The sequence below is a fragment of the Neltuma alba genome, unplaced genomic scaffold (assembly GCF_004799145.2).
Source record: "Neltuma alba isolate B1F8T4 unplaced genomic scaffold, ASM479914v2 tig00012763_pilon, whole genome shotgun sequence".
In the NCBI taxonomy this organism is placed as follows: Eukaryota; Viridiplantae; Streptophyta; class Magnoliopsida; order Fabales; family Fabaceae; genus Neltuma; species Neltuma alba.
Genome location: NW_021637174.1, coordinates 252,702 through 265,977, shown reverse-complemented (window position 1 = coordinate 265,977; position 13,276 = coordinate 252,702). Strand labels below are relative to the sequence as shown.

General features: G+C 34.0%; 1 protein-coding gene across 1 annotated transcript; it reads left to right on the top strand.

Moving 5' to 3' along the window:
* The first annotated feature begins 113 nt into the window (after nt 1-113).
* LOC114730728 (glutamate receptor 2.9-like) lies at nt 114-3,238 on the top strand. The gene is made up of 4 exons (XM_028917836.1): nt 114-476; nt 1,363-1,687; nt 1,909-2,318; nt 2,786-3,238. Exons 1-4 carry the CDS (start codon nt 114-116, stop codon nt 3,236-3,238), a joined length of 1,551 nt encoding a protein of 516 aa, XP_028773669.1.
* The last annotated feature ends 10,038 nt before the right edge of the window (nt 3,239-13,276 follow it).

The window sequence follows — 13,276 nt, the reverse complement described above, 5'->3', positions numbered from 1 at the left end:
TTCATACACAGGTGCACTGTACTATATAAATGAAGGCAGCTGCATGCACATTCTCAAACGAGTTAGCTTTTAATTTCTTCATTTGCTTGCCACATATATAGCACTGTTGTTAGATGGCAAGGCCAAATTACTATCACTATGGCAACCTTATAACGATTTCTTGTGTTGTGTTGTTAATAGCTGAGATTGTAGCAGGCGACGGTGAAGCTGGCTCACTCCTAGGAGGGAAGAAGTTAATAATTGGACTTCCTAAGAAAACTGGCTTCACCCAGTTTGTGGATGTACAACTCAATTCAAGTAATAATAATCAGATCGTCAAGATTACGGGCTATTCCATTGACGTCTTCCATGCGGCCATAACTTACCTTAAGAGTTTGCATTACAATATTTCTTTCGAGTTTAGGGCTTTCGTAGACGAAGATGGAAACAGTGCAGGGGATTACAACGCACTCGTCTATCAGATTTTTGAAGGAAAGGTTAGACACTATACGATGTTCTTTTGAATATATACTATTGCTCACATATACTAAGGGTCCTCTCAATTATATTGTACTACTGCTGAAAAGATCTGGCTCTCACATCTTTTCTGTTCATGAGGTTCACAATATGTTCCAGGATCTGTTTCACTTGTTCAAACGATGTGCTCCCAGCTAAATTAATTAAACTTACTTGGTTAGGCCTAATCATATGCGTGCGTGTGTAAATCAACGTACAAAATTTTTTATAGGAGTTTCACCTCCATTCTACCCCGTTTTCTCCGCAAAATCTTACTGCGCAATATAAGATCCTTTTGCAACTAGCTAGCCCAAGTCAAGTCAACGCTTATCCGACCTCATAAGAAAAGTTAATCCTGGAAAACATGCATTGTCAGCTGGTGTTGGAAAAATCAGTTGGTAGCTTGCCAAAAAAAACAAAAGAATAATAGGTTGGTCAAATATTTATTTTAATTGAAAAAAATCTAAAGGAGAAAAGAATGATGATTACACTATGATGTACGACTAATGATTGAAGATTGATGATATTAATATTTTTGCATGGCCACTCCACCTTGGTCAGTCCCTTTTACCTCAAATTGCCCTTGTATATGTTTCTAGAATTACCTTTTGTTCACCAAAACCAAAATGATGCACTGATCAAATTAAAAGGACATGCATGAAAAAGTCTGGGCGGCCCTCTCTCTTCCATGTCAGTTTAGTAAGAGAATCTACCGAAAGTTTTTTAGACTTGCGGAAACAGGATAAATATATATATTCTGAATTTATTCTTCATTGTATTTGCTGCTATAACAAATACCTTACGCATCTGATAAACACAATCATTAATTAATTTGAACATCCCACTTTTTTCCTTTTTTATAAACAGTACGATGCTGTGGTGGGAGATGTGTCGATTTTGGCACATCGATCAAACTATGTTGATTTCACAGTACCGTATGAACCGTCTGATATCAAGATGCTTGTGAAGGTTCGCCACGATCCACGGTTGAATATGTGGATTTTTGTGCGACCTTTTAGGTGGGATCTATGGTTGTCTATTGCTATCTTCAGTACTTTTATAGGAGGTATCATATTGTTAATGGAACGTACTGTCAAGGAAGATTCAGCATTTGAAGATTCACCATATCGGAAACAACTCAGCGGGGTTTCTGTTTTATGGCTTCCAGTAGAACAAGCAGTTCTGCCTGAAAGTGAGTGCCCCATTAACCTAATTTAATGACCAGAGGGAGTTTAATTTGAATTTTACAGAAGATTAGCAATATTTTGTTTGTGTAATCGATATATTTATATATATATTATTTGAACTCTAGAGGAAGATACACTAGTAATAAGCTATGTAGCCTATTATCTAATTATCTAGTTTACCTAAAAGTGGGATTCCTCTCACTTTCAGTTTGTATACTATCTGCAGAAGTATTGGTTAAGAATTGCTCTAAGTTTGTGCTGGTGATGTGGTTGATACTCGCATTTGTGTTGATGCAAAGTTACACTGCAAGCTTGTCATCAATGTTGACAGTACATCAGTTACAACCTCGTTACCTTAGTGAGTATGACGTTATAACAGACCCAAACATTAATGTTGGACACCACTGTAACTCATTCATCGGAGGTTTATTGATCGATGGCTTGAAGATTGATAGGTCGAGGGTGAAGAACTACCCTGACATTAAAGAATATAAGGAGGCTTTGGACAAAGGAAGCCTTAAAGGTGGCGTTGATGCAATTTTGGATCATATTTCCCACGTTAAGGTCTTCCTCAAGCAGTATGGTTCCGATTATGCCATGGTCGATACCAGACATCGCATTGGTGGATTTGCTTTTGTGAGTTTCCATCTCTATTCCTTTATTGTACATAGATTCCTTTTGTCCATTTTAGATCTAGTTAGATGGTCCAAAAACTTACTATTTCTTCCATGCTAAATATAGTAGTTGTCGTTTAAATGTAAAATTTTAATCCATTTTATATCTTATATTTACCATTTTTTCCCTAAAACTAATTTATCAAACTTATAATTTGATATATACTCTAATGCTACGTAGGGTATTTTAGGAAGATCATATCATATTTGTCAGAATTAAGTAATTTATTTAGTTTCTTTAATCCACCTAAATTAATTAACTCTTATATTAAAAATCAAAAGATCATATGATATCAACAATATAATATATCAGTGTTGCCATTGCAAATGAGGTGTTCATGCATCTTCCTCTTGTACACATTAGGATAATTTTGAGTAAACTGTTTTTAATGTGTCTGCCTAGATGTTTTAATTTACATTACATTTCAGGCATTTCCCAAGGGCTCCAACTTAACCTCGTACTTTTCTAGAGCTATATTAAATGTGAGAGAGAGTGGAGAAGTGGACAAGATTGAGGAAAAATATTTTGGAAGCAATCATGAGAACTATGAAGGCCAAGGCTTATCTACTTCATCATCGGACAATGCAAGTTCCAACCTTACCACTTATAGCTTTGCAGGTTTGTTCATGGTAATTGGAATTCTTTCGCTTTTAGCTTTGGCAGTCTCTGAAAGTCATATTTGGCAAAAACCTGTTATCCTAGCAAGGACATATAGCCGACAATTGCTGATGAGTTGGAGCTTTACAAGAACTAGTTCATTAAAGGGAGGTTCTACATCAAGAAGAACTATTGATGGAGAAGGTTTTACAATGAGAGAAAACAATCAAAATATTGGATTGCAAGCTGATCATATAAAACCTTGCCAACTTTTTGATGTTTAGAAAGGCCAAATATTTATAGGTCTTAAGTTGTAATATGATTTATTTCAAATCTTCATCCGAATTAAGGATGGCCCGCAACTGATCAATGAAATTCTAAAATGTAATAGGCCATAAATATGAACAGACAGCTCATGAATTTATATAAATTATATTTATATTTTTATTATATTATATTACTTGATTATAAATATATTACATGTATAATTTACATGTATAATATTAATGTATTTTTTTAAATAGTGTATATTATTGTTTGATAGGCTTCCTAACAGGATTGACTTAACTTAATCCTGGTGGGTCAAACCAAGTTGTAGACCTGACATCATATTTCAATCCCCATCAATTGTATTAATTTCACGTGATTAACAACTGGAATATAATTAACAAACAATGGGAAATGTGGTTTTTGACGGAAAACGAAGATATATTTATTATAAATAATTAACTTAACTAATTTTTTAATTTTCATAAATTAGTTATATAATTCTTATATTAAGCACTAGAGGTAGTATCTCCTTAAATCTGTATTATTCAGTAGATTAACCAATTATAACTTTTAATGATATTCAAATGATAGTCTGACAAACTCAATTATTTTTATATATTTTGATATCTTTTATATGGGTTTTGTCAACTTAATTGGTCCCTTTTTGCCGTAATTGATTTAATTTATTTTATTTTGAATTATTATTTTATAGGGGCAAAATTGTCATATTTTGGTTTAATTATGACTAATTGATTTTTGAGGACAATTAATGCTACCTTATCCTTGAATTTTGCTTGCAGGTTCTTGGAAGATTCAAAAATATAAAAAGAAAAAAAATAAAGAAAAGAAAAAGAAAAAGGAAAGAAAAATAAAAAATAAAAAAATAATAATAATTAGGGGGGGCAAAACGTTGCATTTTGCCCCAACCTAATAATCATCAGCTGGCCGAACACACACACGCGCGACGCCGAACGAAGAGGAAGCTGGAGCTGCGGGAAGAAAAGAGAACAGAGGAGGAGCTGGACGGCGCACACGGACCTGGAACGAACAGAGAGGTCCTTCCATCGGTCCAGTCCATCATCACCGGCGGCTTCATCTTCTTCTCCTCCTGGGCACGGCCGGAGAAAGGACCAGAGAACACGCCGCAGAGCAAGACGCGAAACGGAAGAGCAGAGCACGCCGAACAGGAGATAGAACGAAAACAGAGCAGAGCAAGTTTTGGGCCGAACGAAGACACAAGCACGAACACGGAACAAAACCGGAGAGCAAGCTGGACGCGGGGAAGCTGAACACCAGAACACCAGCGAGCACGAGTCGACGGCGCCTGCGTTCTTCCATGGCTGACCGCAAAAGAGGATTGATTATGACAATTTTTATGGCAAACCGTGGCTAATTCCTAATTCTCTAATTCAACAATAATGGCAGGAGCTTGGATCATCAAGGGGGAGTTTTAGTTGCTTTAATTTCCTACCCAATAATTGTTTAACAATTCCTAGGTCTTAGGATAGTTTTTCTAATTATTGAGATAATTGTATTGCTTAATCTGATTATATTTGAGGATTATTGTGACTGGATTATTGTTTAGCATTTGACATTGGGCTGTTTATAGCTTTGATTTCAATTATGATGTTGTGGTTATGACATTTGTATTGATTTTGGAGTTAATATATTGTGATTTTCTAAGGTGGCTTAGAATCTTGGATCATATTGTCTTTTGCTAGCTTTAAGTCTATTGTTGTGAATTTAAGAATTTAATTGAGCATTGGTCTTTAGTATCCTTAATTTCATTTTACTATTCTGGTTGCAGTTAGTAATTTGAATTTTAGGAAAATATTTTGTGGCAACTCGAGGTGGCTCGGTTGTTGGATTAAAAGCTTAATTATAATTCTTAATTCATTGTTTTTAACTCCCACATCTTTTAGAGTGATGATTGCCTACATTGTTGAATTAGAGGATTGATTATCATCAGTGTTATTTGTTTGTCTCATTTTCATTTCTTTTATCTTCAGTTATTTCAATCATCTTTTATATAAAAGAAAATAAAAAAAGTATTTTAATTTCAATTTGATTCGTAGCATTTAATTAGTAGTTTTTTCAAAAATCAAAAATCTCTTTTTATAGTTTAGGTTACTTGCATTTATTTACTAGGGTTTAATTTCGTTTTCGGCTCCTCAAAGTGAAACGACCCGAGTTTTGCACTATACTGCATTAATTCGGTTAATTTTTGGAGTAACCCCAAAGCGACAATTAAGGGAAGTTCAACTTCAAGTGGCGCCGTTGCCGGGGAGCCAAGAAATTGGTTCCCTAGTAATTAAGTGTCAAGTAGCCTTGATTGGGGTTCATTTGTTGAGCCTTTTTAGTTTTCATTTTTGTTAGTTTTTTTTTAGTAGTTTGCATTTGTTTTTTTGTTTTTTGTTTTTCATGGCTTGGTTTAATAGCAATCATAATCTACTCTCACATTCTCAATTTTTTGCAGGAAATAATACGTGGAATGAAGCACCTTCTAATTCAACATATTCTCAAGAGATTGACGAGTTGTTACAACAGTTGGACTCCTTCCAAGCTCAACTAGAGTCTCAAACGCCTAATCACATCTATGCTCATGACACCTCTTGGATGAACCATCCTCTACATCAATCACCTAACCCATCACTCCCACCTCACCAACCATACTCTAATTATATATCTCCACCGTATACATACCACCAAGAACCATCTCCTTTTCCATATGAATACTACCACCAACCCTTGTCCCAATCCATATACCAATCCCTTCCCCAATCTTATGAACATGAATTCAATGAACTTGACCCATTTCTTACTATTCCTAAGAAGGAACAGATACAATTTTTAAGAGAAGCTTACGACCGCTTAAATTCATACTACCATAGATTACTTGAAGAGGAAGAGATATCTGGGATCTCTAAGGAATTAGAGGAAGAGCTAGAAGAATGTCAAAGTGCATTAGGAAAGTTCTTGAGTGATACAGCGCGAATTGAGTATGAGGTTGGGAAAGATGAATCAAAGTGTCTAGATTCACTCATGCAAGAAGCTGAGAGGAAGCAAGAACATCTACAAACTCACAAGGACTCGTGCCCTACATCAGGTAATATTGCTCCTGTTCTTGAGGAGATTGACCCTTGTACTAGAACTACTATTCCTGTTGAAGTTATTGATAATGTGAGTGATGATGAGGTGGATGAGGAAATCATAGTTGAATCCCCTCAAATGCTTAACAATAAAAATTCTCACTTGAACACTTCTAATAGTAGTTGTTTAGTTGATGATATTGCTTACACTGTCACTGCTTCTTTGTATGAAGAACATGCTTCTCTTTCTAGTGCTAGATTAGATGGTGCAATTGATTCTGATTTGAACGAACCTCTATCTTGTTCTTGTAATGCCCACACTATATGCATGGAGTGCATTGATAACAAGTATGATATACTTGTTGGGTTGCAAAAGCATAACTTTAGTAAACTGTGTGCATCGCCTTCTAGTACTAAAAGTGCTGACAATATAAAGCATGATATTGATGTGAGTTGCTTAGATGTTAATCCTGTGGAGAAATGCGAATTTGAACATAGCCTTGGAATTATCTTTCTGAAAATTCCTTTGAGTTCGTAGCTTCTAGTGTTGTTGAGAAAGACTATGAAATTTTGACTGACAAAATTATGCATGTAGATGAGTCTTTTCAACAAATTTTGTCTTGTGACTTACCTCCTGACTTAGCTAGCTGTGTCAATAGTAGTATTCTGTATGAATCTTCTTCTGCGTCCACCCTTTTACCTCCCACCTCTTGTGAATGTGATAGTGATGTGCTGTACTCCAATAACTGTCAGTTGGATTCTTCAGTTTCCACGTCACATGAACTTAAGTGTTTTGAAACTTTAAATGATTGTTTGACTCCTACTGATGGGAGTATCATTGACTTTCTTGGATGCTGTAGCTACTTGAAGAGCCTGGATCATAAAATGTCTTTACTTTATTTGAAATCTCTTGAAGTCTCTATTGCTAGATTTGGTACTGCTGCTGGCTTGTTTTCTGTGCAGGCACATAATTGGAAGGGATCTCCTCAACACCAAACCCCACCATATGCTCTTGGACCTCTTTCAATTGACCCTGAGCCACCACCAAGAAAATGCAATCATCAAGAGCAATCCTTTTTGCTAAACTTTATGTTTCTCATTATTGATGAGAATTTCTCTTTTAAGAGTCTAAGGCGCTTTAAACACAAGGTTGTCTCTTTCCTCACTTATTCTCTCTTAACTTTGCATCGATTAACTGTGCTTAACTGAATTATTGAAGAGGATAAGTGTGGGGGAGTTAGTCTAGTAGAAAAATAACTTTGTTTTTGTTTACTCCCTTATTGATCCTCTTTTTCTCTTGTCATTACCTTGTCCTTGGATTTTGCATTGAGGACAATGCAAAATTTAAGGGTGGGGGAGGGATTGTTGTTGAGCTTTCTCTTGAAAAAAAAAAAAAAATTTGCCTTTGGATTTGCACCTGTTTCCTAAGTATTGCTGCTATAATTGCTCTCTTCTCTGTCTTATTGGTTGATTTCTGAATTGCATCGCATGATTTGAGAGTGATTCTTGCTTGGGAATTTTGCTCCTAGTTTCTATGTCCTCTTGCTTTCATTCGCCTCAGTGTTTTGCACTGCTGTATGGGCGAGTTGCTGTTCTCTCTGTTGCTGACTTGACTTTTGTAATCCTTGGGCATCTCTTTTAAAATTCTTTTGCACAATGCTTGTGAATATTGCACGGCTGAGTTTGATTGCATTTGATTTGAGTGATTTTGTTCTTAGTTGATTAGCATAGTAGAATACTTTTGGTGCAGTGTTATTAACCTTGTTTCATAGCTTGATCCTTAAGGAGGAAACATCTTGGAGAAAGCCTTGATGGAAGGATTATTGAGCCATATATTTTCTCATCTTGTGTGACTTTTACCTAGTTTTGGTTAACCTCTAGAACTTGTCTAGATTCTTTTTCAAAGCTGCATTAATACCTAGGTTTGTGAAGATGATAGGGGCATTCATTTCTAAACCTTTACCCAAACACAAACCACTTCATTTAACCTTTGTTCACCTCTTTGAGCCTTCACTTTCATTCCATTTTTTTTTTTAAGCAAGTGTCTTGCATGAGTTACATTTGGTTTTTCATTTTGAAAAGTACATCATTAAAGTCTATATCTTTGCCTTCTTGGGTTTGGATGCCAAACAAAAAAAAAGAAAAAAAAAAGGAAATAGAAAAAGGCAAGAAAGAGAAGAAAATGTTTAGAAAAAGCCAAAGAAAGAAAGTTATAAAAAAAAAAAAAGGAGAGAAAATAAGTTGCAACAAAAGAATACATTTGAAATAAGGCATTCCATGGTGGTTTGAAGAGCAATGATTTCTGTCTCAAAAGTTTAAAATTTGCACTTTGGTGTTCTTTTATGATTGTACTTAAGCTCACTTTGAGTTGATACTTTATTACTCATGCATTTTATTTGCTAGTTCATTTCATTCATTTGACCTTGCTTTCCAACATTACAACCCTTTAAGTCCCCTTGATCATGAGTCTAAGGTATGTTAGTAGTGGAGATATTAGAATCTCTACAAGCTTATGGTAGGTGCTAATCTAGGTGGATTGAGTGAAATTTTTCCCATTTGAGAGATGAGTGAAACACTTGTACCATATGTGAGCTCTATTATGTTTCTCTTCTTTTATCCTGCTATGTTTCTTGTGTTAATTTCTTTGCACTGAAGTATTCTATGATTGTTGATTAATTAAGAATAAAGATTGCTTGAGTTAATTGCACATCCATACTTAGTCTATCTTATGGTTGCTTGCATTGAGTCTCTCTATTAGATTCTTCTTTAATGATATTTTGCCCAGGAGTGCAAAAGGCTAAGTGTGGGGGAGTTGACAAACTCAATTATTTTTATATATTTTGATATCTTTTATATGGGTTTTGTCAACTTAATTGGTCCCTTTTTGCCGTAATTGATTTAATTTATTTTATTTTGAATTATTATTTTATAGGGGCAAAATTGTCATTTTGGTTTAATTATGACTAATTGATTTTTGAGGACAATTAATGCTACCTTATCCTTGAATTTTGCTTGCAGGTTCTTGGAAGATTCAAAAATATAAAAAGAAAAAAAATAAAGAAAAGAAAAGAAAAAGGAAAGAAAAATAAAAAATAAAAAAATAATAATAATTAGGGGGGGCAAAACGTTGCGTTTTGCCCCAACCTAATAATCATCAGCTGGCCGAACACACACACGCGCGACGCCGAACGAAGAGGAAGCTGGAGCTGCGGGAAAAAGAGAACAGAGGAGGAGCTGGACGGCGCACACGGACCTGGAACGAACAGAGAGGTCCTTCCATCGGTCAGTCCATCATCACCGACGGCTTCATCTTCTTCTCCTCCTGGGCACGGCCGAGAAAAGGACCAGAGAACACGCCGCAGAGCAAGACGCGAAACGGAAGAGCAGAGCACGCCGAACAGGAGATAGAACGAAAACAGAGCAGAGCAAGTTTTGGGCCGAACGAAGACACAAGCACGAACACGGAACAAAACCGGAGAGCAAGCTGGACGCGGGGAAGCTGAACACCAGAACACCAGCGAGCACGAGTCGACGGCGCCTGCGTTCTTCCATGGCTGACCGCAAAAGAGGATTGATTATGACAATTTTTATGGCAAACCGTGGCTAATTCCTAATTCTCTAATTCAACAATAATGGCAGGAGCTTGGATCATCAAGGGGGAGTTTTAGTTGCTTTAATTTCCTACCCAATAATTGTTTAACAATTCCTAGGTCTTAGGATAGTTTTTCTAATTATTGAGATAATTGTATTGCTTAATCTGATTATATTTGAGGATTATTGTGACTGGATTATTGTTTAGCATTTGACATTGGGCTGTTTATAGCTTTGATTTCAATTATGATGTTGTGGTTATGACATTTGTATTGATTTTGGAGTTAATATATTGTGATTTTCTAAGGTGGCTTAGAATCTTGGATCATATTGTCTTTTGCTAGCTTTAAGTCTATTGTTGTGAATTTAAGAATTTAATTGAGCATTGGTCTTTAGTATCCTTAATTTCATTTTACTATTCTGGTTGCAGTTAGTAATTTGAATTTTAGGAAAATATTTTGTGGCAACTCGAGGTGGCTCGGTGTTGGATTAAAAGCTTAATTATAATTCTTAATTCATTGTTTTTAACTCCCACATCTTTTAGAGTGATGATTGCCTACATTGTTGAATTAGGAGGATTTTCATCATTTCAATTTGTGTCAGTATTTTCATATCTTTTGTCTCTCTCTTTTACAGTAAAAAAGAAAAAAAAAAGTATTTTAATTTCAATTGATTCGTAGCATTTAATTAGTAGTTTTTCAAAAATCAAAAATCTCTTTTATAGTTTAGGTTACTTGCATTATTTACTAGGGTTTAATTTCGTTTTCGGCTCCTCAAAGTGAAACGACCCGAGTTTTGCACTATACTGCATTAATTCGGTTAATTTTTGGAGTAACCCCAAAGCGACAATTAAGGGAAGTTCAACTTCATAGTCTTATAGTAATGGGTAGATGACACCTCTTATTTCATTCTTATTACTAATATTTTGGCCAAAAGGGGAAAAATGAATTAGCGTGCTAATAAATTGTAAAGTATTCAAAAATTTCATGAGGGTCAATTATCAAGTTTTAAATTCCAAAAAAAAAAGTATTCACGCAACTTAAAATTGAGGAAGATTGCGCGCAATTCCGCCAATCTATTTTTCTCCCTTCAAAATATCATAGTTGTATGTGCTGACCAAGTCTCAGCTAAAATTTGGGCATTTTGACTCTGTAGTTAGTCTTCACATTAGTTTGTATAAAGAATGATTCAAGTCGATGTTCAACCATAGAAATTAAATTATAAAGAAAAGATAGATGACCGACATCAATAATAATATTGATTGAAAAAGAAAAATTAAAGGTCCTTCATGACAGCTAGTGCAAAATACATGATTTAAAAAGGTTGATAATAACAAACTAACTAACATTAATTAGTTCTAGTAGAGGAAATTTAACCACTTAAATATGAGGTTTTGAGTTCGTGTATGTCTCTATGTGAATGCAAAGTTTAATAAAGTATGGAAAGAGATAAACATAATCATATATAAAAATGAGGTAGCTCTACTAAAATGGATTTCATCATTTAATTAATTAATTTTTACAAATATCATGTATTAATAAATAGGTATTGTTGCAGAATTCATATTTAAATATGATTATTGATTAAGTCCTTGCATAAATCTTGTTATTTATGAGATTCAAACTTCTAATTAACCTTTTATGTCATGTATCTATCTATTAGAGGTCTTTGGAAAGTTACGTTTTTGTTGAATCATTTCAGAAATTGACATGTAAATATAGTAGCACTACAAAAACGATTATTTTTATTGATTTTTCTTGGGGAAAAATATATGTGTGTGTGTGTGTGTATATATATCAACAATATCTTTGCATATATGCAACTAGACCAGTCCAAGGCGGGAGATAATTAATCATTAATCTGCACCTTCGAGGGTTTCTGGGTGGCCTACTCTCTAGACAATTAGATTTTCTTTTCTTCTTTTTTTGTATATAATAATTTTCTTAACTTAGATTTTCTTCTCCGTATATAATAATTTTCGCAGACCTTTTGATTTGAGGGTTAGCTTCAAGCCTAAGCTACCTGTGGAAATTGAATCAAGTCTTCAATGTTCCAACACTCTGACTGAAAAACACAGGAAGGCACGGCATTAAATTTTTTTCTACAAAAACTTAATCTTATATAATTTTCTGTTTAGTGTCAAAGAAATTTGCTTAGGTCAAGGATCAAGGGAAGGTTTTTTTCCTTGTATGAAGCTTCCTTGAAAAGAAACTGATACTGACATGATTCATATAAATAGCAAACACGTCATTCTCACTAGGACCAAATATATCTGCGACTTGAGTATTAACAACTCAGAGAAATAAGTCTTCTTTTAAGCTACGTCAAAAAAGTATCGATATTCATCATAGATTATAAATATTTTTCTATTTTCAAATTAAAGTCTTGAGTCTTAATTAGCTCATTCTATCTCTCGGATTTTCTTTACTCTTTTGACCAATTCTCTTAAAATCTTTTACAAAGAAGTAAGACAAATAACAATATACTCATGATATCACTAACATATAATGAGTCAATACAATTATTTTTTTAAATCCAATAGTGTATTCTTAAAAATTAATTAAATATATATTAATTTAATCACATATTCTTCATTTATTTAATTAGTCATATAAATCTAATTTACATAGTTGAAATTTCTATTTTTATTTAAAAATGTAACACAATAAATATAACTTTCAATTAATAATTTTGAAGATCGATTTTAATTAAAAAATAATTAATCACTAATTAATTCAACTCTATTTACCCAGAAAGAATTTATTTTTATTGATTTAAAAACAAAGCGAACTTGGACGTACGGTTATGAAACATTCAGTGAAAGAATGGTTACGCATGCTTCCTAGCTAATTTCCGTAACTGCGTTGGCCAAAAAAAAAAATCCCGGTAATTGCAATGAAGCTTCCACTGAAATAGGAATAAATATTAAATGATAATAATATATATTCACTTCACAGTCTTTATAATCTAATTTTCAATTAACTACTTCATGTAAATTAAGAAAATTGAAATGAGTTATATTCTTGTAAATTTTTTTGCCATTCTCAATACTTTTTTCAGTTGGACACTGAAAATACGAAACATGAGTATTGAAAAAATTAGCTGAAAAATTTTAATTCCATATTTTTAGTATTTATGGTTGCTGCAACAATTAACCATAGAAATGGGGGGGGGATTAGGAAAAAAGAATCCTATTTTATGGGCGAGGAGGACTTAATAATTGGTAGCTTCTAGGTTCTCCTCACCGATAAATTTTTCAATGAGGAATTTTCCTAAAAATTGACTTGAAAAATACGAGTGAGAATAAGGATATAAATAATATGATTTGGACCGCCTAAATCCATCATAGAAAAGAATGAATGCAGTTTCTGT